The sequence below is a fragment of the Capricornis sumatraensis genome, chromosome X (assembly GCF_032405125.1).
Source record: "Capricornis sumatraensis isolate serow.1 chromosome X, serow.2, whole genome shotgun sequence".
Taxonomy (NCBI): domain Eukaryota; kingdom Metazoa; phylum Chordata; class Mammalia; order Artiodactyla; family Bovidae; genus Capricornis; species Capricornis sumatraensis.
In genome coordinates, this window is record NC_091092.1 from 9,688,716 (window position 1) to 9,713,796 (window position 25,081).

General features: G+C 40.7%; 1 protein-coding gene across 1 annotated transcript; it reads left to right on the top strand.

The window, feature by feature from the left end:
* The first annotated feature begins 818 nt into the window (after window positions 1-818).
* On the top strand, window positions 819-13,525 carry XKRX (XK related X-linked). Its single transcript, XM_068963033.1, has 3 exons — window positions 819-1,156; window positions 5,681-5,949; window positions 12,780-13,525. The coding sequence occupies exons 1-3, from the start codon at window positions 822-824 to the stop codon at window positions 13,523-13,525; spliced, it is 1,350 nt and encodes a 449-aa protein (XP_068819134.1). The 5' UTR covers window positions 819-821.
* Window positions 13,526-25,081: the final 11,556 nt, after the last annotated feature.

Consider the following 25,081-nt stretch of genomic DNA (forward strand, 5'->3'; position numbering starts at 1 on the left):
CGTGTTTTTTGCTAGCAAAGTTTCTTGGTGGAAAAGAAGCCCCTCCAGTTTTCTCTGGATCCTGTAGCGGACGCGCACGGCACTTCGCTCCCTGGTGACTGCGCTTGGGGATGGGGCTGTGACTCTTCTGCCCCTGGTCGGGCTGCCTTGGGCGCGGAGCTTGGGGAATCCGAGAAGCCGACGTGAGAACCTTTGACTAAGCGTGGGTCTGGAGAGAGCGCCCGCCAGCAGGTGAGCTAACAGCCGCAGCTTAGCAATAGCTAGGTACCTGGTCACTGAATTGAATCCCGAAGGGACGTTCAGGCTGCAATCCCCACTTCTGCCCTGGCTCAGTTCTCGGCCGATTTGAGAGAGCACGCTGGTCAGAGCTCCTCGAGAGCAGCTGCTGAGTGTGGGTGCCCAGACAGACCGGCCTGCCCCGCTGCCTAGAAGGCTGCGAAAGGCGGAATCGCCGCCGAAACAGCAGTTCCCATGGCTCCTTACACGACTGGAATTGGACCCCTGACTGGGCGCTAAGATGATTGCTTTTGCCTTGTCCAGATTCCACAGCACGTGTGTTGACGATTGGAATCCCGGCCTAATCAAGAGTCAAGTTCGAAGTGGTACTCCTGGATCCTTCCTCTCAAACTCCAACAAGCCTAATTTGAGACTAGAAGAGGGGAATCTCCTGCCCTAACTAGTGGGTCTCCGTTCTGGAATTGGACTTGACAGCTTTCCTCACCAACGCTTGGACTGCAGCTCTTGCACGTTCTTTGGGGGTGGGGGTGGGGGAGGGGCGGTAGTGCTCTGAAAACCAGACCCCAACAGTTGGAACCTCGACAATGGACCAAGTGCTTGAAATTCCCGAAGAGCCAAACGTGGAGCCGATATCCTCTCTGGAGGAAGATGTCATCCGCGGGGCCAGCCCCCGATTTACCTTTCCATTTGGCATCCTCTTCTCCACCTTTTTGTACTGTGGGGAGGCAGCATCTGCCTTGTATATGGTTAGAATCTACCGGAAGAATAGTGAAACCTCCTGGATGACGTACACCTTTTCTTTCTTTATGTTTTCATCCATCATGGTCCAGTTGACCCTCATTTTTGTCCACAGAGACCTGGCCAAAGACAAGCCACTATCACTGTTTATGCATCTAATCCTTTTGGGACCTGTTATCAGGTGAGCAACTTTTCCATCTTTTCCCTCCTTCTCTACCCCCCCCCCAATTGTGCAGAGAAGGATGAATTTAATATTTCTTTAAGACTGCTACTGTGCCTCTAATTGAATCGATGCTTCTATTCCCTCCCACTCTTGACTTCCCTGCCTGCCACCCACAGTCTTATCTGCAGTCTTAAGTGCCATCACAATGAATATGTGGCGTGTACCTGTGTTCCAAAACCATGTTTGGTACCATTAATAAGACTTCATCTGACAATGTTTGCTATCTGAATTTGAGACCAATTGATGGGATCACCTTGTGAACATGGGCCATAGCTTTGGAGTACGTTATTTTGACCCTGCCTTTTAGATGCTCTTTACATTGAGTGGAAGTTCCTTACCCTCTCCATCCCATCTCACATTCAGTTTCTTTACCCTGAGCTGCTTGGGCTGCTGTGACTGCTATTTTCAAATTTTCTGGAGTTATTTCACATCTGGGAAATATTTTAAGCCATTTGTGCTCATCTGGTACCCCAGCCCTTTGTAGTTTGTTTTTCCTGGCAGTTTATTGGTCCCCTGTTTATCCCCTTGTATCTTTCTGCAATAAAGTACACGGTTAGAAGGGGCAAAGGGAGACAGTCTGTCTGGATGCTGTAGCACAATATAAGAATATTGAGTCTTTCTATTCTGATTGCTTTGAAAGGATAAGAATGTGCCTTATCCTAAAGGGGGACAGGCATCTGCATCAGAAGTCTCATCTGGATGCTACGGGATTTTCAAGATAGATGTTGCAAAATTTATGAGGTCAGTAGGAAAGAATGGACCAAGTTTATCTTGATTGCAAGAGAGGCAGAAACCTGCAGTCAGCTGAGGAATATGGGTCATAGTGTTGATGTTGTAATTGCAATTGGGGAGATGTTTCATCATCAGAGACATAAACAGTCTGGAACTGGCTAAGGATGGAACTCTACTCTGTAAATAAAAATTTTTATCAACATATTTAAATGGAGAGGAATTGATTATACTCCATCAGTGAAAATTTGAGACATCAATAGAAACAGTGGCCTGGTATTCAGGAGACCTGGAATCTAGTGGGCCCCCTTCGCCCCCTCTGTCATTGACTAGTTATGTAGCCTTGGTGAAATCCCTGAAGATGCCTTGAGCCTCAGTTCCTTCATCTGTAAAATAAATGGCTTGGGCTAGATCATGGGTCTCAAACTCAAACACTTAACAGGGGCCAGGCAAGTATCATAAATGAGCAAGGCAAGACAAGTATGAGAAAAACAGTAGCTTCATGTGTCATGATAAATAAAAATGCAGTTTCATTGTTAAAGAAATGATGGAGAGTAGTGAGTGCTGTGGCAATCTGGAGTCCACAAGATAAGCCTAAAGGAGGCAACTGCTCCACAGCTCCAGTTCGTTGATTCCTTGTGGGAATTCAGACCCAGTATTGCCAAGGCTCCAACTTTTCAGGAGAAGCACTCAAGACAGGATTTTGTGGGAAATAGAATGACTTAATATTTTGACAAATGATTTTGGTAATTAAATAAAAACACTGTCTGAGCCAAACAAGCCACAGCTGTTCTTCAGATGTGACTCAGCTGGCCTATGCAAGCTCTGGACTAGGTAATCTAAAGGTACTTTCCAGTTGTAAATCTTTAAAGTTAAGCTGTGAAAGGAAGACCTCATCTTGAACTTTGAATCAAGATGTCATTTAGAGATGTCATCAGAGGAGCAAGGAAACCATTCTTCTCTCCCTTTTTAAATGCAATCTATTGAATTAAAATCAAGTGCTATTTTTAAAAAATTATATCAACTGGAGGATAATTATTTTACAATATTGTGATGGTCTCTGCCATACATCAACATGAATCAGCCATAGACATACATGTGTCCCCTCCCTCCTGAAGATGCAAATTTCAGTAAGTACATCCCCAGCTCCCCATTTTGACTTCTCTCTTTGCTTTGTGGCCTCCCAAGCCATCTTTATTATGGACCATCCATAGTTTCAAGTACTCTGTTTAATTTTCATCATTTAACTTTGACTAGATATGATTGGAAAGCATTTATAATCTCAGTCAGCTAACCCTACAGCCAGGAAAAATAATTAAAAGCTTATAGATCATATCCTTGATAATGCTTATTTTCTTTTTTTTTTTTTTTTTGATAATGCTTATTTTCAAGTCAAGTTACTTTTTTAGGTAGGTAGGAACTTGATTAGTGCTATTAGGCACATGAAGGTGTTTGGAGGGCCTGGCTTTCTTATATGAAATGCAAAGATACCTCTGGAAGTGAAAATGTATTCTCATGTTGTGCCATTTATAAGCAAGGCAAACATGCTTGCATAAACCAGAAAATAGCCTTAAGAGTAGAAGCACGAACAGGATTCTTCATGCAACCGCCCCCCCCCAATGTTTTATTCAGCAATAACATTGATGGGCTTGGGTTAAAATTAAAATCTTTGTTGGAAGTGCACATATGCATTTTTCCTGAATCAGAGGAGGAAGTTGCTTTTTTTTTTCTTCTCTATTTTCTCCTTCCATCTTTTTCTCTGCTGGATTTCAGTTTTTCTTACAGTGTGGATGTTTCAAGCTACATGCTTCAAGCTGGCACACATGCACCAATGTCAAAGGGATCCTGTGGATAAATGATACAAATGAACTTATTTACAAAGCAGAAACAGAATCATAGGCTTAGAAAACAAGTTTATGGTTACCAAAGGGGAAAGGTGAAGGGGAGGGATAAATTGGGAGTTTGGGATTGACATACACACTACTATTTTTTAAATAGGCAACTGAGATTTCGCTGGTGGTCCAGTGGCTAAGACTCCCAATGCAGGGGGCCTAGTTTGGATCCTCAGTTGGGGAACTAGCTCCTACAAACCACAAATAAGACCTGGTGAAGCCTAATAACTAAATAAATATTTTTTAAAAAATAGATAACCAACAAAGACTTACTGTATAGGACAGGGAACTCTGTTCAATATTTCATAATAATCTAAATAAGAAAAGAATTTTAAAAAGGATACATGTATATGTAGAACTGAATCACTTTGCTGTGCACCTGAAACTAACATAACATTGTAAATCAACTATAGTCCAATATAAAATAAACATTTTTAAGAAAAGAGAGATCCTGTGGAGAGTGGCAGCCAGCCAATGCTCTTTCCTATTAGGAGCCAAAGGTCTAGAGAGGATATAGATCTCTGAACTTACTTGTCTTTGGTCTCTTTTTCTGTTATATTTCATTGCCATTATCATCTTCTCCTCCCATCATTTCTCACTCTGTATTCTTTGCTTCCTTCTTATTCTTTTATTTACTCAGCAAATATTTATCAAATGCCCACTATGTGATAAGGGCAGTGGGTGAGATAAATATAGCCCTTAGCCTGTCAGGAACAGAGAAGGCAATGGCACCCCACTCCTGTACTCTTGCCTGGAAAATCCCATGGATGGAGGAGCCTGGTAGGCTGCAGTCCATGGGGTCGCTAAGAGTCGGACACGACTGAGTGACTTCACTTTTCACTTTTCACTTTCATGCATTGGAGAAGGAAATGGCAACCCACTCCAGTGTTCTTGCCTGGAGAATCCCAGGGACAGGGAGCCTGGTGGGCTGCCGTCTATGGGGTTGCACAGAGTTGGACACGACTGAAGTGACTTGGCAGCAGTAGCAGCAGCAGCCTGTCAGGAAAGACAGCTTAAATTTTGACACAACTGTTCCAACTTTTATCATAAGAAATAGTCCACAGTTTCCATTCATTTCTCTGTGTGTAGTGGAGGGAGGGGATTCCAAATCAAAGAAAATTTTCCTCTTTTGTAGAGAAAGAATGAAGTTTAAAAGGCTGTTGTTCCCTAACAGGTAAAGAGACCCCCAGAACAAGCTTTAAAGAGGTCTTTTGAGGTTCCCTAGGTATATAGTACATTGGGTTCTGAGTTGCCAAGTCTTTTTAATTACCTTTGTTGCTAAATGGCTTTTCTGTGTATATTTTAAATTATTTAAAATTGTTTTTTTATTGGCGTGTAGTTGATTTATAAGCATCCCTGTGTATTTGAGAGGTTTTTTTCCCCAGATCTCCTCCAAGACTTTTTGGCTGAGACAGTTATACCTGTGGGCTTTGTCTTGAAAAAGCAGAGCTCAAAAGACCTGATTATGAACCTGAAACGTTTGAATAAGCAACATTTTTCCTCAGGAACTTAAGGTGTTATGAAAACCGGAGCCTTTTGGAACCTTCATCATTTTCTCTCAACACATTATTAATGTTTTTGTATTCAAGTCATTTTTCTGTCATAGGCTTATTAGTAAGGAGACAAAGCAATTTCTAAGTCCTCAAATACTTCTAAATTGGTATTCTTAGGTTGGTTGATGACCGAATAAACACAAAAGATTTAGATTCAAGAAGCTGTTTGACTCATGAAAATTGAGTAGAACAGGAGTGAAAGAATGGCAAAAAGTAGCACAACCTTCCTGAGTTATTTATCCCCTCTCACCGCCAATTCCTTTCCTAGGACAGCTTGAGTAAGTTCCCATGATGCTTTACTTCTGCAGATGTTTGGAGGCCATGATTAAGTACCTCACACTGTGGAAGAAAGAGGGGCAGGAGGAGCCCTATGTCAGCCTCACCCGAAAGAAGATGCTAATAAATGGCGAGGAGGTGCTGATAGAATGGGAGGTGGGCCACTCCATCCGGACCCTGGCTATGCACCGCAATGCCTACAAACGTATGTCACAGATTCAAGCCTTCCTGGGCTCAGTGCCCCAGCTGACCTATCAGCTCTATGTGACCCTGACCTCTGCAGAGTTCCCCCTGGGTCGAGGTGAGTGGGGTCAGGCGAAGGGTGGGTTCCACTGAAATCAAGCGTCTTAGAAATCTAGACCTGAACTGTCCAATATACTGGCCACCAGCTTCCTGTGACTATTAAAATTAAAATTAAAAGTGTATTTCCTCAGTCATACAAGCCACATTTCAAGTACTCAGCAGCTATGTATATTTCGTGATTACTGTATTGTCATTATAGAACTTTCTGCTGGACAGCACCAGTAGTCAACCTGCAGAGCCAGATATCAGGCCTGCCAGATTTCTTAAACCTGGGTAAGGTATTTAGACTAACACCATAGATAAACTGTCTCTGGACCCAGAAGTGAGTAATACCAGCAGCTAATAGGACATTTTTCCTACCCACCGTGTTTACGTTGTATTGAGGGTGTTTGGTTGGTTGGTATAGGGATGGCTGCCTTTTAATAAGAGTTTCCCTAATATTCTGATCATGAGAAAACATAATCACTGGGTGAAAGCTCCTTTTATAACTTACATTCCATACTCAGACCTAAGTCAGTTAATACAGGAATGTGCATTTTTTGAAAGTACCCTGATTGATTCTTATCAGCCACTTTTGGGAATCACTGATTGAATCACTCCTTCCTTCCATCTCCAGTGGGGAGAAAGAAAAAGGGTATGGATTGAATACTGGTGATGGTCAGGCCTGGCCCCAGTTCTGACCTTCTCTGTGTTCTTTAGACGAAGTCACCAAAGAGGTCACTGTCTTAATCTCCCATTTGTAAAAGAGGGATCCTGGGATGAGTAAGCCTCTAGCGGAGGATGAAGTGTGAGTCAGTGTTTTCAAAAGTTGAGATAAAGTACTGTTAATGATTTAGCAGCCTGAGATTAGCTTCATCTACTTGGGCCTGAGCTGGTACAGCTGTGGGTACAGCTTTGGACCATTTCCTTATTATTACGTGTTGACTCTGCTTCACAAAGCCCCATGTTTCAAACAATTCTCTGCTAAGAACTGTTCATGAAGTTCTGCTGGTCTTGAAGATTTTGCATACCTAGAATTGACAGTAGTTGGGGAGAAAAATCTCTGGAAATGATTCCTCCTGAGAATTTTGGGGGTAATTAAATCACTTAATTAAAATATTATGCATTATAAAAGTAATACAGGCACAGAACGAATGGCCTGCAGGTAATTGTATATGCACAGACTATTTCTACAAAGATATGCAAGAAATGATTTACCTCTAGGGAGTGAAAATGAGCAGTCACCTGGCTTTTAGCTTTTACTTTATACCCTTTTATATGTTTTGAATTCTTTCTCACCATGATCATGTATTACTATTTTGGGTCCTTATTTTTTTTAATTATAAAAATTAGACATGATTATGGAAAAGATTCAAAACTGTACAGAATATATGTAAAATAGAGATAATCTCATTTCCCAAAGGTAATCTGTTTACCATTTAATGTATATCCTTCCAGATTTCTTTTTACTCTGTAAATATAAACACATATACAATATATGTGTGTATGTGTAGCTACCCTGGTGGCTCAGATGGTAAAGAATCTACCTGCAATGAAGGAAACGTGGGTTCAATCCCTGGGTCAGAAAGATCTCCTGGAGAAGGAAATGGCAACCCACTCCAGTATTCTTGCCTGGGAAACCCCAGAGACAGAGGAGCCTGGCAGGCTACAGTCCATGGGATCACAAGAGTCAGACATGACTGAGCACATGACCCATATATGTTTGCCCAAAAAGGGCTGTATTAAACATTCTTTTCAGCAACATGATTTTTCAGAAGTATACCAATGTTTCTTCAATAGTTAATTATATATACATATATAATAATTATATATGCACATATGATAATATTGATAAATATACTATATATTTCTTTTATATGAATTGAACCATTCTTTCTTACTTCCCTAATCTTCTGTTGGTAGGATTAAAGTTTATTTATAATTTTTCCACGCAAAGTTTTTCTCTGATTACAGACTATGCTCTTTTGAACATCTTTATTTAAAGTGTCTGTGTACTGGAATGAGACTCTGTAGAATAACTTCTTAGCAGTAGAATTGCTGGGAGAAAAGATATGCATGTTTAGAATTTCATCAGTACTGCCAAAAGGTTGCATGAATTTGTATTCCCAAGTGTATGAATGTGCCTGTTTCCTTATATCTTAAGCTAACTACTTGTATAATTATAAGAATTGTTTTAATAATTTTCTTTATGAATGAAGCTGAACATCATTTCATGTTTGGACGTTCTGTTCTTATATATAGTACTCACTTTTTCTAGTGTGATGTTTGTGTTTTCCTTATTCATTTGGATGAACTATTCACGTATTCTGCCTATTAATCTTTTCCCAGCTGTGAACAAGTATGTATGTATACATTTGTGTAATGTTCTGTATGTGTGCACATACACACATTTAAATGTGCATGTATATGTCATACATGTAAGAGATGTGCAGCACACTATATGTAAGGGACAATATACTTGTAGTATTTTCTGGCATTTTGAAGTATTGAATTTTTATGTATTCAAATTCTTTATTGCTTTTAGTTCTTGTGCCTTTCTTACAAAGGCCCTTCACAGCTCATATCTGATTGAGCAGTTTAGCCTGATCTTCCAAACAGAATGAATTTTCAGTTTGTCAATTCCCCCACCAGAACACAAAACAAGGCCAAACAATAACAATGAAAAAAAAGCATTTTATTGAGAATGTGATTGGGATTGCACTCAATTATTTAGGTTATTTTGGAGGGAGTTTACATGTTTTGCAGGGTCAGTCAATTTCATGTTAGAAGATAATTGAACTCTCCATTTCATTTAATATTTAGAAATGACTTTATTGAGGTATGAATGACAAAAACTTCTACCTATTTAATGTGTACAACTTAATGAGTTTGGAGATAAATATGCCTCCATGAAACATCACTACACTCTATGCCATAAATATGTAAGAACTCTAGCAAGAAAATTACAGTCAATCCTGGGTATCTGCAGGGGTTTGTTTCAGGGACCCCCCCATGGATACCAAAATCTGCAAATGCTCAAATCTCTTATATAAAATGGTGTAATATTTGCATATGACCTGTGTACTTCCTCCCGTATACTTTACATCATTTCTGGGTTACTTATAATGCCTAATACAATGTAAATGCTATGTAAATAGTTATGGATATGATGTAAATGCTATGTAAATAGTTGCCAGTACATGGCAAATTCAAGTTCTGCTTTTTGGAACTTACTGGAATTTTTTCCCGAGTATTTTCCATCCATGTTTGGTTGAATCTTTGGATGCAGACGGCCAACTATATACAATTTGACTGAGGTACATTTCATTAAACATTTTTAAATATACTTCAGTAAAATTGTATCATTTTCTTGTTATAGGTCTTACACATTTTTGTGAGGCCTATGTCTAGGTGTTCTATCAGTTTTTGAATCACCTAATTTCCTAAGTATCAGGGTAGTGCCTATGTAAATTAAATGCATCTCCTGGAAAAGGGAACCCTCTTACAGTGTTGGTGGCAATGCAAACTAGTACAGCCACTATGGAGAACAGTGTGGAGATTCCTTAAAAAATTGCAAATAGAACTGCCTTATGACCCAGCAGTCCCACTTCTGGGCATACACACCGAAGAAACCAGAATTGAGAGACACATGTACCCCAATGTTCATCACAGCACTGTTTATAATAGCCAGGACATGGAAACAACCTAGATGTCCATCAGCAGATGAATGGATAAGAAAGCAGTGGTACATATACACAATGGAGTATTACTCAGCCATTAAAAAGAATACTTTTGAATCCGTTCTAATGAGATGGATGAAACTGGAGCTGATTATACAGAGTGAAGTAAGCCAGAAAGAAAAACACCAACACAGTATACTAACACATATATGGAATTTAGAAAGATGGTAATGATGACCCTGTATGCGAGACAGCAAAAGAGACACAGATGTGTAGAGCGGACTTTTGGACTCTGAGGGAGAGGGAGAGGGTGGGATGATTTGGGAGAATGGCATTGAAACATGTATACTATCATGTAAGAAACGAATTGCCAGTCTATGTTCAATGCAGGATACAGGATGCTTGGGGCTGGTGCACGGGGATGATCCAGAGAGATGATATGGGGTGGGAGGTGGGAGGTGGGAGGGGGGTTCATGTTTGGGATCGCATGTACACCCATGGTGGGTTCATGTCAATGTATGGCAAAACCAATACAGTATTGTAAAGTAAAATAAAGTAAAAATAAAAACTAAAAAAAAAAAAAAAAAAGAAATGTTACAAAAAAATGCATCTCCTGTACTTTAGGAAATAGAGAATGGTGATGATGATGATAGGGGCTAGCAGCTAGAGTTTACTATGTTCCAGGGATTTCTCTAATGTAGTTATTTCATTTAAATCTTCACAGCAATGCTATAAGATACTTGTTATTATCCACATCTTACAAAATGAGAAAACAGAGGCACTGAGAAGTTAAACAAATTCCCCAAGGTTCCATAACTAATGGATGGCAAAAAGGATTGGCATCTAGGACATCCACCTTTAGAACCTGTGTTTCTAATTATGAAGTAACAATGTTAGTCACGCAGTCGTGTTTGACTCTCTGCAACTAGGTTCCTCTGTGCATGTGATTCTCCAGGCAAGAATACTGGAGAGGGCTGACATTTCCTTCTCCAGGGGAAATTCCCAACCCAGGGATCAAACCTGGGTCTCCTGCATTTCAGGCATATTCTTTACCACCTGAGCCACCAGGGAAGCCCAGCTGTATCACTGTACAAAGGTTGTAGGAGAAGCTTTCTGCAAGGCCTTATTTTCAATTCTTTGGTGATTTCTCCTATTAAAAACTTTCTGACGATACCCTCTCTCTTAAGGTTTTGTAAACTACTTTTTGGTTTCACTTTTCCTCATTTCACCCACCCTCCTATCTTCTCCTTGCTACCCCTCTTTTTTTCCATTTGCTCTGGGAGGCCATCTGGATCAGCATAGATGAGCAAATTCACTAGCAGTATTATGAGCTCTTATGGCATGTGTCTATTTGTAGGGAGACAGATGGAAGGTGTTTTTACATTAATTGGAAGCATCAAGCTTTCTGCCTTTTATTACACTACTATCAACAAATGAGTTCTAAGTTAAGGGAAAGCATCACCACCCTTGGCCAGCTATACATCTGCCCTGAAGTTCCAAACTCCATAAAGAGCATCAACTCTTGAGGATGGCACTGAGGGTGGTTTATACAGCTAAGAGTTTAACAAATAATCATTTTGTACTCCTTAAACTAATACAGTGTTATATGTCAATTATATCCCAGTACAGCTAGAAAAAATTATAAATAATAAAAATAAAGCTAAGAGTAGATACTTTGAGTCTCCCATTCCAGTACTTGAAACCACAACCCTATACTTAGAGCTAGAAAAGATCTTGGAAACAAAGCTGTGCTTCTTTTTGGCTTTCCATGGGGAGGTCTTTACTTCTCTTGAAGATTAGATTGACATTTCAATGGCTGTAGTTCCCTGAATCCAGTGTTTCTATGAGAACAGAAAGCTCCAGTGTTTCTTTTGGATGAGTACACTTGGGCCTCTCATTCTCCTTGAGAGCGCTAGATCTTTCTTAGTGACCAGTATCCTCTGCTATAAAGGAAGGAAGAAAAAGAAAGGGTCACTGGAGTTGAGACTCAGGAGAGCAAGTTAGGGAGCATACTGATTCCTTCAGTGATATGGATGTTATGGGCTAGGAAATGTTTTTTTTTTTTTTTTTAACCACTCTGCCAGAAATTTGGGGATTCCTAAAGTTAACCGTACCACTGATGTGATGAACTGGCATTGCTGGTGATTAATACAAGCAACTCTAGAATATCTCAGTGACCTAGGAGACTGAGGCACATAGATATTCAGCGACTTGCACAAGCTTCTGCACTGCTGAACCAAGGATTTCTAATTGTAGGTATTTTATTCTGCCTCTCTAAATTCAGAATTCTTCGTTAATTCCACAGACATTTGTTGAGCACCTACTATACTCCAGGCAGTGTGCTAGGTTCTGGTGATACAGCAGTGAACAAAATAGACATGGCCCTTTCTGCCCTCTTGGAATTTCCAGGATATATTTTATATTCTAGAAACACACACAAACAAGATTACTTCCTTGAAGAAGATATTCCTCAAAGGAGGGACTTCTATAACCAAAGGCATTCTCCCTGAGTCTCCTAAGACAGGATTTTTTTCAGATAGAGTTCTCTCTGCCTCCAGCATTGTTTTCTCAGGTTTCATCAGGTAGATGCTGCTTGACCTCTCAGTGCTAGTTCTGAAAGTGTTAGTTGTGTCCAACTCTTCTGTGACCCCATGGGCTGTAGCCCTCCAGGCTCCTCTGTCCATGGAATTCTCCAGGCAAGAATACTGGAGTGGGTTGCCGTTTCCTTCTCCAGGGGATCTTCCCCACCCAGCGATCGAACCCACATCTCCTGTGTCCCCTGCATGGCAGGCAGATTCTTTACTATCTGAGTCACCACGGAAGCCTTCAATGCTTGTTTTGAGACTCACTTTTTAAAAACATTTACTTTGTATGTTTATATGATTATTAAAGTATTACAGTACATGTTCATTTCTAATTTCATGGGAGATTTAGAAACTAGAGAAATGTAGAAAAACAAAAACTGCTACAGTCCCTATCACACAAAAATAATTAGTTTATTTCCTTTTTTTTCCGTGAATGCTCCTGGTTTACACAGCTGTGTTCATTCATAGGTTTTCTCTTAAGCCCTCAAGTCTTGCCTATCGTCTCTCTGGATCTCTGGGTCAGAGTACAAAGTTCATCAACATTGACTGCCTATTGTTTCTGTTTCTTTTCTTCTTTCTTACAGTGGTGCTCATAGTCTTTTCCCTGATATCTGTCACCTATGGGGCTACCCTCTGCAACATGTTGGCTATCCAGATCAAGTACGATGAATACAAGATTCGCCTCGGGCCACTAGAAGTCCTGTGCATCACCATTTGGCGGACACTGGAGATCACCTCCCGCCTCGTGATTCTCGTGCTCTTTTCAGCCACCTTGAAGTTGAAAGCTGTGCCCTTCTTACTGCTGAACTTCCTGATCATCCTCTTTGAGCCTTGGCTGAAGTTCTGGAGGAGTGGTGCCCAGATGCCCAATAACATTGAGAAAAATTTCAGCCGAGTGGGCACCCTGGTGGTGTTGATTTCCGTAACTGTCCTCTACGCTGGCATCAACTTCTCTTGCTGGTCAGCTTTGCAGTTGAAGTTAGCAGATAGGGACCTTGTGGAGAAAGGTCAGAACTGGGGACACATGGGCCTGCACTACAGTGTGAGATTGATAGAGAATGTGATCATGGTCTTGGTTTTTAAGTTCTTCGGAGTGAAAGTGTTACTGAATTACTGTCATTCCTTGATTGCCTTGCAGCTTATCATTGCTTATCTGATTTCCATTGGCTTCATGCTCCTGTTCTTCCAGTACCTGCATCCGTTGCGCTCACTCTTCACCCACAATGTAGTGGACTACCTCCACTGTGTATGCACCCATCGACACCCTCGGGGTAGGGTTGAGAACCCAGAGCCATCTGCTGATGCCGAAGCAAGGCAAAGCATTGTCTGATTCTATCTTTCCGATATTTGGGGATGGGTTGAGGGATGCCAAGACCAACTGTAGAATTGAAGAAGATGATGAGGCTCTTGGGTGAATATCCACTAGGGTATTTTTTTGAGTTTTCTGGTAAGCCTATCAGAAGAAAGAACAGCCCCAAATAGATTTTATTTCCTTAAGATTGACTGCTATGTTTGAACACCAAGGTAACTACTACATATCTGGGAGGGTCAGAGATGTCATTCATATTCCATGCACCCTGGTCAGCTGTCTGGCTGCCCTGTGAGATAACTTACATCCATGCATCTAAGGTTCTCTGTGACCTTTAAGCTCTGCTCATTCCCTTGAGCATTACTGAGCTTTCTGTGGACTGAACTGAATGACTCAGAATCCCACCAGAATATATCCTGACTGAAAAGAGAATGTGACTGCTTACCAGCTATGGGTACTGCCCAGGAAACAGTTTGACTAATGTGGAACCTGTAACTGTGAACGTGGCTGGAGTCTTTCAGTTCCAATGAGAAACTGATTAAGAGCTAAACCCCCACTATTGAAAGAGCTGTCCCACAAGTGAGTTAGCTCTCCGTTAAGACTTTACTAGTGATCATTCATCAGGGATCTTTTTTTTCCAGCAGCCCTTCAAAGACACACTATGAGGAGGGAGTTCAGAGTAGGAGTCATTCAAGGCATAAAGCAGCATGACTCTTTATCTCAGGGACCTGCATGAGCCTCCATTGTGCTAAGTGGAGTGGTTGAGCCAAAGCTCTTACTTCTTGCCTCTTTATCAAGGATTCCCTCCAACCTGGCTTTGTTGTGCTCTTTGACCAACACTGATATAGATCTCAGAGAAGCTGAACTGTAATTGAAAATGTTTCTAATGTGTGGAAGAAATGAAAATTGCTTTGTGTCTCCTACTTTCCTCGGTATTTTGTTGATTGATTTTTTTCAGAGAACAAGAGAGGTAATAATACCTAGGACATCGCCTTTATGTTGTTTGGGGTTGGGAGAGTGGCTAACACCCCAAGGTGGAGTGAAGGCAGAGGAGGAAAACCAGATCACATTAAATCATCATCAGTACTGCTTTCTGCCCACAAGATTTTATTTTCTAATAAGGAGCATGTGCTTAGCAACCATCTGCTCATTCCTGTACCCCCAGTGGAGGAATGCAGATCTCTCTTCCGTATGTATCTTAATGTTTATATCTCATATGAGTTGGATTGGAAAGATCCACTGGAGAAGGGATAGCTTACCCTCTCCAGTTTTCTTGGGTTTCACTGGTGGCTCAGCTGGTAAAGAATCCGCCTGCTATGCAAGAGACCTGGGTTCATTCCCTGGGTTGGGAAGATCCCCTGGAGAAGGGAACAGCTACCCACTCCAGTATTCTGACATGGAGAATTCATGGACTGTATAATCCATGGGGTCACAAAGAGTTGGACAGGACTAAGTTTCATTCATATGAGTTGGGTATTTTGATGAGAAAGTCAGCTGGATGCCTCTAACATCACCAAGGATATGAAGCTTCTGTGACCACTGACAGTTGGGACTGGGTATCGTAGCATTTACCTAACTAATGCTTGCCCCTCAGCAGACCAAGAAAGGAAGATGAGCTAATAGCATGAGTCAGTGGTGCCCACCACAGTGCTGTGAGGAATTGTGAGCAATCTACCCTAAGACTCCTCCTTCTCATCCAGTCTTACTCCTGGGATCTTGGTAAGAATTTATCTTTTGCCATTTCTCCTCCTCTTATCTACTGTTGGAAGAACTGCCTCTGCTAAGCAGCAGGGCGTGAGCCAGAATTGCCCTATCTCCTGACATGTCTTGTGTGGTTCGCCATCTTCAGCTGCTGTTCGGGACTGAAAGGATTGGATACTTATTTTGGGGAAGAGTCAAGTGACTTGCTTTGGAGAGCGGAGATTTCCTCTTTCAACATGACTCCCTCATTCCTCATCCTCATCTTTCATGGTGGACATGTAGGTGGTTGTCATAAAAAGCACACACCACTGTCCTCTGATTGTTATTCAAGGCAAATTTGAAAGAAATAGCCTACCAAATCTCCAGAAGAACACACTGCCTCTTTGGAATTCAAGCAATAATTTCTCCCAGTGGTTAATGTGCCTTCCATTATTTAAGAGCAAGAGGAGTGTGGAGCTATAATTTGGTCCAGAAAAGCCCTGTGAGTCAGCTCCTTAAGGATCAGGTGCTATGAGAACATAGAAACACACAGTTGACCCAGGCAAGCCAGTTGGAGCTGAAGTGGAGATACAGAGGGCAGAAAAATGTGGCTCATGCCACACTAGACTTATTTTCCTGCATGAATCCTTTCCATCCTCAGTGACTTAATATGCCAAGAATGCAGAGTTTAGGGTGAAGATTGTGGAGCAAGTTCCACGTGAAAAACCAGCTGCTATGTTTTCCACAGAGAAGACACACCAGTGATACATCACACAAATGAACCTTCAGAACCTCCTATAGGTGGTGGCCTTTCTGTTCCACAGCAATCTTATAGATGCCCAGGAGATGCCCTGTGGAATATTGGAGTAGAGCAGAGGAGTGTGCTCCTTTCCATCCGCAAACACTTCTTTGATTACTCTTTTTACCTTCTGAAATCTTAAAGCAACACAGGGTACTTTTAAATTTTATTTTTAATTGAAGAATAATTGCTTTACAATATTGAGCTCTGTAACAACACAGAGGGGTGGGAAGGGGTGGGAGGTGGCAGGGAGGTTCAACACAGGGTACTTTTGTAGGGGCAAGTCTGGGTGGGACAGGAGGCAGAGATGGGGCCAGCAAATGGACCTTGGAAAAGGAGTGCAGAATTACAAAGTGCGGGGGGAAACGGTAGACCATTGTAGCAACAACTATTCTTATGTCATTGAAAATTCAGTAGGCTAAGTACGGACAAATGAACATATTAAGGAAGTGTATTATTAATAAATAATAATTGTCAATTTTAAAGACTATGGGCATAGAACCATGAGGCACGGTAGGAGAATTAAATGCTAGCTAATATTTATGAGCACTTACTATATGTCTGGCATGGTGCTTTATATGCATTATTTCATTCAATCCTCAAAACAACTCTTTTGCGGGTAAGTACTGTGATTCCGCATTTTACAGATGAAGATTCTAAGGCATAGAAAAGTGAAGTGACCTGCCTGAGGTCACAGATACTGTCAGAACCAGGATTCAGTCTTAGGCACTTAGGCCCCAGACCTTATACTCTTGATCATGATATAAACTTCTAAGTCCTCTTAGGTCCTTTGTGAAATTATTTTAATGTGTTAGTGGTTTCAAGAATAGTTTATGGGCTGTGGCTGGGTTTATATCAAGCATGCTTTTTCACAAATACTTATCAAGGGGTACCACTCAATTCACTCTAGAGAAGGGTCAAGTCCTGAGAAGCCTAGGAGGAAAACCGAGGGGGTGTTCACATGCGCTTGTAGGCGGGAGACTGAGAGGGTTGGGAAGTGGGGTTGGGTGGGGAGGGGAAGGATGGTGAAGAGAATTGTTTTCTTAGACACACACCTTCCACATCCTGGTTGTGGAAGTAAAACTGGAGGGAGCAATTCCAGTCAGGATTGTATGACCACATCCTCCAGAAATAACCAATCAGAGCAGGGGAGTGCTGAAGCCCATTCTCTTATACTTTTCTCGGGCCGACACTGCCCTTACTGCTATTGAGAAACTGACCCCCAGAACATGCTAGAGGATGGGGACACTACAGAATAACACCCCTCCAGGAGCTGTCATAGCTCTGAGAGTCTAGGTCAACCTTGAGTGTTCTTTCAGCTAGCCTTCCTCATGTCTGCACCTTACAAGGCCATAGTCTCTAGCTTTACAGAACTGATTACTACTTCCTGGGATAGGGTGAGGTGGATGGCGGTAGGGTTGGGTACTCCCCCAAACAGTCCATCTAAATCCACAAGGCTCTGTCTGTGACAAATCTTTTAGTACAAAATCAGTTGACTCTGTACCCTCCAAAATATTTCCCAAGAGTGGAGATCCTCCTTCTCTGAAGTTTTTGCTTTTGGGCTTTATTACTGTTGGGAGGCGGGGATACTGAGTTATATCCTTTGAACTGAGAAGGAACTTTAAGACCGAAAAATGAAGCAGGCAACTCCATAAAATGCAATTATGAAGTTTACTGTGGGCATAGGCAGGATCTGGTGGACAATGACCCAGGGATATTCACAGCTCCACTCTGTGCCCCCGAAAGGGGTATGGGGGAGTTGAAAAGGGATCAAAGCTAAAAACAGAATCTGGCTACCAAGCGAGACACACATTTGCACCTATGGGAACCAGGGTTCTTTCCTCCCCCATCCAAGGAGTCTCATTATCATTAATCATCCAGATTAGCAAAAAGTATCCTTCCAGTTTTCATATCAGATGAAGGCAAAGCTAAAAGTTAATAGGGAACTCAACTGGCTTGGGTGCATTCCTAGTGAGCAGGCTAAAGCTAAGTCATCCAGAGAGGGGAGGGAGTAGGACTCTGGCCCTAAGAGCTGACAAAATGGGGTCAGTTTGATTCAGCCACACAATTACTGTCTTCAGAGGACGCATATGCCCACAATTTTATGCCTTTTCTCCTGAAAGACTGGCACCATCAGTCATATACTTCAGGCCTTAGAAACTGCGGTGCACAGTGAAAGTATGTTATGGGCCTTGGCAGCAAAACAAATGCCATGTGAATCTGGGGAATAGCAAGGCTAGTCTGTGTAAGATATGAAAGCTACCTGCAAAAACATATTTCCATATATGGAAATAACATCTGAATAGCACTTTATAATATTCAAGACACACTTACACATATTAGCTCTCTTACCAATGTGTTATTGTTAGGACAAGCCCTCTGAGTTGTACATGTGGATTTGCATTGTTCTAATGGGAGGAATAAGTTACAAGGATGGGATTAACATATAGATACTACTATATATAAAATAGATGAACATCAAGGTCCCACTGTATAGCATAGGAAACTATACTCAATATCTTATAATAACCTATATTGGAAAAGAATTTGAAAAAATATATCTATATATGTGTGTCCATGTGTGTAACTGAATCAACTATATTTCAATTAAAAAAAGAAGCCTAGCAAGGAGGATGTAACAGAGATAAATTCAGCCATGAGTATATTAAGTAAATACATTAACTAATTTTCAGTTCTGTTCATCAACTTTTAAACTCTTATTTTGTGCCTGCAGAGTCTATGTAGCTATCTCAAAGAGCTACATGGATGCTGAAAGACAATTGAATCCAAAATATTGAGTATAAGTGATGTTGGAGATAAATAGGCACCTTCATATTACTGGTATGAGAGTAAAGGTCACTTGTCAGTATTTGTCAAAATTACATGGCATACTTTTTGTCTCAGAATTTTAACCTCTAGAATTTTTGCCCCATGGAAACATAGCCATAATTGTGCAGAGAAATATGTATAAGGATATTCATTGAGGCAATGTTTGTCTCCATGAAAAACTATTAACTTAAATTTCCATCTATAGAGAAAAGATTAAATTCTTGCAACTCCATAACTGGAATACTATCCAGTCATTAAGAAGAATCGTGTAGGTGTATACAGCATGTGCTGAGTGAAAAGATAGGTGAAAAAAAGCAAGTTGGAGAACAAAATGTATAGGATAAGATTATGAAGAATTACTCAAACTTGGAAACAAGGGTGTGATAGGAAGAATGATGCCCACCCCTTCCTGCTCTGCCATAAAGATCTCCTTGTCCTAATCCTCAGAACTTGTGAATATGCCATCTTATATGGCCAGGGAGAATTAAGGGAGAATTGCTAATCAGTTGGTCTTGAAATAGGAAATTATCCTGGATGATCTGGGTATGCTAGAGAACATGATGTGAAGATGGAGGCAGAGATATTTGAAGATTTTATAATCTTGGGTTTAAGATGGAGAAAGAGGGACTTCCTTAGTGGTCCAGTGGTTAAGACCCTATGCTTCCACTGCAGGGGTGCTAAGTCATGTCTGACTCTTTATGACCCCATGGACTGTAGCCCACCAGGCTCCTCTGTCTATGGGATTCTCCAGGCAAGAACACTGGAGTGAGTTGCTATTGCTTTCTCCAGGAAATCTTCCTGACCCAGGGATCAAACCCAAGTCTCTTCTGTCTTCTGCGTTGGCAGGTGTGCTCTTTACTACTAGTGCCACCTGGCCGATGCAAGGGGCACGGATTCAATCCCTGGTTGGGGAACTAAGACCCCATGGTGGGGCAGCCAAGAAAATATTAGTTAATTAATTAAAAAAAAATGTTGACAACAACTTAACAAATGATGGGGGAAGGGGCTACAAACTGAGAAATGAAGCTCTAGGATGAAAACAAGGGAATAGATTGTCCCGTAAGGCCTCCAGAAGGAGCCAGGCCCTGCTGACACTTTGATTTTGGCCCTATGAAGCTGGTTTTGGATTTCTGACTGTCATAACTGTAGGAAAGTATTTTTTTTAAAAAAACCGACTTAGTTTTTGGTAATTTATTAAAGCAGCATAGGAAATTAATACAAAGGGAAGAGATGATTACTTGATGCTTTAATGTCACATTGAAAGCATTTTCCAACACACCTATTTAGGCGTCATCTGACTCTTTAGGCCTAGAGAAGTATAATTTAGCACAACTGATGAGGATTTCGTCATTGTACAATTCTGTAAAACTGATGCAATGACATTTTCTGTCCACCTAAGGAAGACATCACGATTTTGGTTCTTATTGCCCTCTTGGGCATTAATCAGCTTTGATTCTAACTTAGCAATATTATTTTAGCAATCCTTTATTTTTTAACTGACTGTTTATAAATACCAGTTCTCACATCCTCTTTTGAGTTAACTTTACCATCCTGCTGGTTTCCTCCTTCATGAGTTAAAATTAAACTTTGACACATGCTCACACTCTTTGTATAAAACTTTTCCTGCACATTTTGAGACTCATACTTCAACAATGATCCCATTTTTTTTGTAAAAAACAAACAAACTTAAAACAACAATATGGTGGTGGGAGGAGCTCGAGGAAAATGTTGCACACTCTTTACGGCAGTTCTCTGGATGGGGAAGTGGGGAAGATGATTGGGGATTTCTTTTGTGGTGTTTGGAACGTTTGACTTTTGTATAGTTTTATGTGGTGTTTGTAGTCTGAAAAATATATTACTTTAAAAAGTAAATATATGCTAAAAATGATTCACACAGTGTCTGTCCCCAACAAGTTTAATATCTGGTTGGCGAGGGAGAGATGTAATGCATACAACTCACTAGAAATATAAGGCCAAGTATGATAGATGCCTATGAAGGAAGTGGGCTCCTCTCTGTTCAGTGCATTTTAGATGCCAAGCTTCATTTTGGATCATTTACATAATTTTATTTCATCACAACAGTCCTCTGAGGTAGATGCTATCTATCTCCATTTTTTCAGATGAAGAAACTAAAGTTGAGAGGGATTTGCCTAAGGTCACACAACTGTTGTGCTGAGGGAAAGAGGTAGAATTTGAACCTTGGTCTTTTTTATTCCAAAGCTCACACCTCTCCCATTCTAATACACTGGCTCCCCATAGATGTTTGGTCCGATGGTCTAGACTGGGTAGAACTGAAGTCACTTGATACTTTATACTCAGCTTTGGCATATTAAAGGGGGCAGATGCATTTACAGAAAGGAACGAAGAAAGCTCATCTCTAATATTTACCCAAACTAGCCTATGGCTTAGCCTGCTCTATATAATTTCCTGTCCTCCATGTGCTCATATTCTTGGCTTTGAACGTCAGTCCCTTCTTGGTGTCTGGACCCATTTGACTCTGCTTCTCTGGTTTACCCACCTCTGCCTACCTCACTTGGCCCTTCAATTTTCTCTTTCCCCATGGAGAAGGCAGTGGCACCCCACTCCAGTACTCTTGCCTGGAAAATCCCATGGATGGAGGAGCCTGGTGGGCTGCAGTCCATGGGGTTGCTGAGAGTTGGACACGACTCAGTGACTTCACTTTCACTTTTCACTTTCATGCACTGGAGAAGGAAATGGCAACCCACTCCAGTGTTCTTGCCTGGAGAATCCCAGGGATGGGGGAGCCTGGTGGGCTGCCGTCTATGGGGTCGCACAGAGTCGGACACGACTGAAGCGACTTAGCAGCAGTAGCAGCAGCAGCCTGCCTCACTTGACCCTTCAATTTGCTCTTTCCCCATGGCTTGGCTCACTGCAATCAGGACAAAGAACAATTTCAATTCCCAAAAGAATTTCCTGGACTTCCCTGGTGGCACAGTGGATAGGAATCCACCTGCCAACGCAGGGGACAGGGGTTTGATCCCTGGTCCAGGAAGATTTTGCATGCTGTGGAGCAACTAAGCCCATGTGCCACAACTACTGAGCACATGCACCCTAGAGCCTGTGCTCCCCAACAAGAGAAGCCACTGCAATAAGTCTGTGCACCACAATGAAGAATAGCCCCTGCTCACTGCAACTAGAGAAGGCCTGCACACAGCGACAAGACCCAGTGCAACCAAAAATAAATGAATAAAAGAATTTCCTTATACTACTCCTTTATAGTCACACCCTCCCCACACCCCTAAACCCTGGCAACCACTGACCTGTGCTCTTTCCCTATACTTTTGTCTTTTTGAGAATGTCATACATATGGAATCACACAACCTCTTGCATTGAGAGTTTCTGAGCAGAGGAGTGACGTAGTTAGGGCTATTTCAGGAAGATCACTTTGGTGTTGTGTGAAGGATGAATTGCAAGAGAGTGAAACTACATATTGAGAGACCAGCTTCAAGAATTTAAGCTGGAGATGACCATGTGTGGTACATATTCATTAAAGGGCTTATTGTAATTAATCAAAGAGGTGTAAGGGAAAAAAGAAACTAGATCATGGTTACATATTTTTGTTTCCATATACTATAGTGTCCACGGATTACTCTAAGAGTATAATGGTACACACAGAGACAGAAAACAAAACAAACAAAAATAGGACACAAGAAGACACATACAGAATGGTTCAAATTTTATTTTTTAAAAAAGACAAGTATATGTAGATAGTAAAATGTCTGGAAGGTGTATAAATACATACCAAGATCTTACTGTGTTTATTTCTGCGTGATGGAATTACAAAGGATAGTTTTCTTCTATATAATAGTTTACATTTCCAAAGCCATATTTCCTCTCCTCTAGCTCTCACACCCCAACCCTGATGCCTGGAGAATAAGATAGGTGCAGTTCTTTGTTCCTTTTTACCACTTGATATAATTCTAGGCACATATTAGATACAATAAAATTTATCATCATCATTTTATCAGTTATATTTCTAAGTCATTAAGGAAAGAGTTCAGGTACTGTAATGAAGTGACTTGACCAGAATTGCACAACTAAGGGTAAATCAGAATGGGATGTAGGGCTTATATCCCTAATCTATATTTCTTTAAAAAACCTTTTTTATTATAAAAGTGTTCAAACATACATATAAGGGGGAATATAATATACTCTCATGTACCACCACCCAGCTTCAACAGTTATCATTTTGCCATTCTTATTTCATCAGCTTCCAATCATTGCTTCTCTTCATCTGACTGGAGGATTTTAAAGGAAATTTTGCAATAATTACTTTGGTGTGCAATTTATAATTGTTAAAGACATTAAGAGATACACATAAGCACTATGCCATCATCACATCCGACGAAATTAACAATAATTCCTTAATTTCAGTCTGTATTCAATTTTTCTCAAACGCTTTCAAGATGTCTTTGTACTGTTGGTTTGTTGAAATCCGGATCCAAACAAAATTTGTGCATTGCACTTGGGTAATGGGTCTCAAGTCTCTTTTATTCTGTAATAGTCCATACTTCCTTTTAAAAGTCACTACTTTGTTGAAGAAACTGGCTCATTGTTTTTCTGTAGACTGTCATGCACTCTGGATTTGGGCAATTGCGTTCTTATATTATTTAACTTGCTCTCCTGTCACCTATATTTCCTATGAACCGTTAGGTCTAGAGATTATTGATTAGATTCAGCATCAATATTTTGGCAAGGACACAAACTGATAGATGGTGCTAGGTGCTTCCCACTGCAGCACCTTTTGAGGTTCATCATGTCTGCGTATCTCCTTTTGATTGATGCTAAATCAGTGAGTTTAAATGATGCCAGATTCTCTCTCCTATTGTAAAATTTCCATCAACCTTTTATCTAATAATCATTGCCTACATTATTATGGAATTGTAAAACGGTGATTTTCTAATGCTAACATTTTTTCTGCATATATTAGCTGGAATTCTATAAATAACAATTGTCTCTCATCAGCTATTTACTTACTCTGAGACATCATTTATACAGGGAAAGGCAGGATAAATGATTCATTCATTTTGAGTAATAAGTTGTTACCTTAGCAATCTCCAATGGTGTTCAACAAAGTTTTTTTTTTTTGCTTTTAGCATCATTATGAATTTATGTATTTTTATATGTTTGATGTGCTTCAATCCAATGCAGTCATTGTTCTTTATGTAATAAACTTTTTATTTTAGAGTAGTATTAGATTTACAGAAAAATTGCAAAAATAATACAGAGAGTTCTCATGTATCCCTCATATAATTTCCCCTATTCTTTTTTCCCTTTAAAAGAAAAATGTAGCTTTTATTTTGTTGTGTTTTAACAGTATACCAGTTACTATATTTGCATTCATGAACCAGTTTCTTTTTTTAATTGAAGTATGATTGCTATACAATGTTGTGTTAGTTTCTGCTGTACAACAAAGTGAATCAACTATATGTATATATATATATATATATATATATATATATATCCTCTCCTTAATATCTTACATTACTATGGTACATCTGTCACAACTATGAAACCATTATTGATACACTTATTAACTAAACTCCATCGTTTAATCAGATTTTCCTAGCTCTCCCCTACAGCTCCTTTTCTCCCAGGATCCCACCCAGGATACAATAGGACATTTAACTGTCATGTCTCTTTAAGCCTCCTTTGGTCTGTGACAGTTTCCCAGACTATCCTTATTTTTGATGACCAAGACAGTTGTGAGAAGTACTGTTCATGTAATTTGTAGAATTTATGTATATTTTTCTTATGATGAGACTGGAGTTACATGTTCTTGGGGGGAAGACCACGGAGATAAAGCTTGTCATCATCGTATCATATCAAGGATGCACGCTAACAGCATGACATAACTAATGATGTTAAACTTGATCACCTGGCTGAGGTAGTGTTTGCCAGGTTCCTCTGCTGTAATATTTCCCCCCAGACTCTAGTTTTTGGAAGCAAGTAATAAGGAAGCAGCAGATTTGACAGGTCAAAATACATATTCACAATTCTTGGAGCATAAGGTCTATATCATCGTTTCCTCTGGCACAGCAACCTGCACCAGGAGTACAGGCTGTTATCTCCACAGCTGCTGCCAATCCGGAGTGAGAAATGGCAGGCACACAATTTAAAATTCTGCTGTCCTGGGGCTTCCCTGGTGGCTCAGGGATATAGAATCCACCTGCCACTGCAGGAGACACAGGTTTGTTCCCTGATCTGGGAGGATCCCACCTGCCGCAGAGCAACTAATCCCGTACACC

Excerpts from the sequence above, each read along its gene's own strand:
- XKRX (XM_068963033.1), top strand. The coding sequence starts at position 822 with ATGGACCAAGTGCTTGAAATTCCCGAAGAGCCAAACGTGGAGCCGATA. Across the intron at positions 1,157-5,680 it reads CTTTTGGGACCTGTTATCAG|ATGTTTGGAGGCCATGATTA; the intron begins GTGAGCAACTTT and ends TTACTTCTGCAG. Across the intron at positions 5,950-12,779 it reads AGAGTTCCCCCTGGGTCGAG|TGGTGCTCATAGTCTTTTCC; the intron begins GTGAGTGGGGTC and ends TCTTTCTTACAG.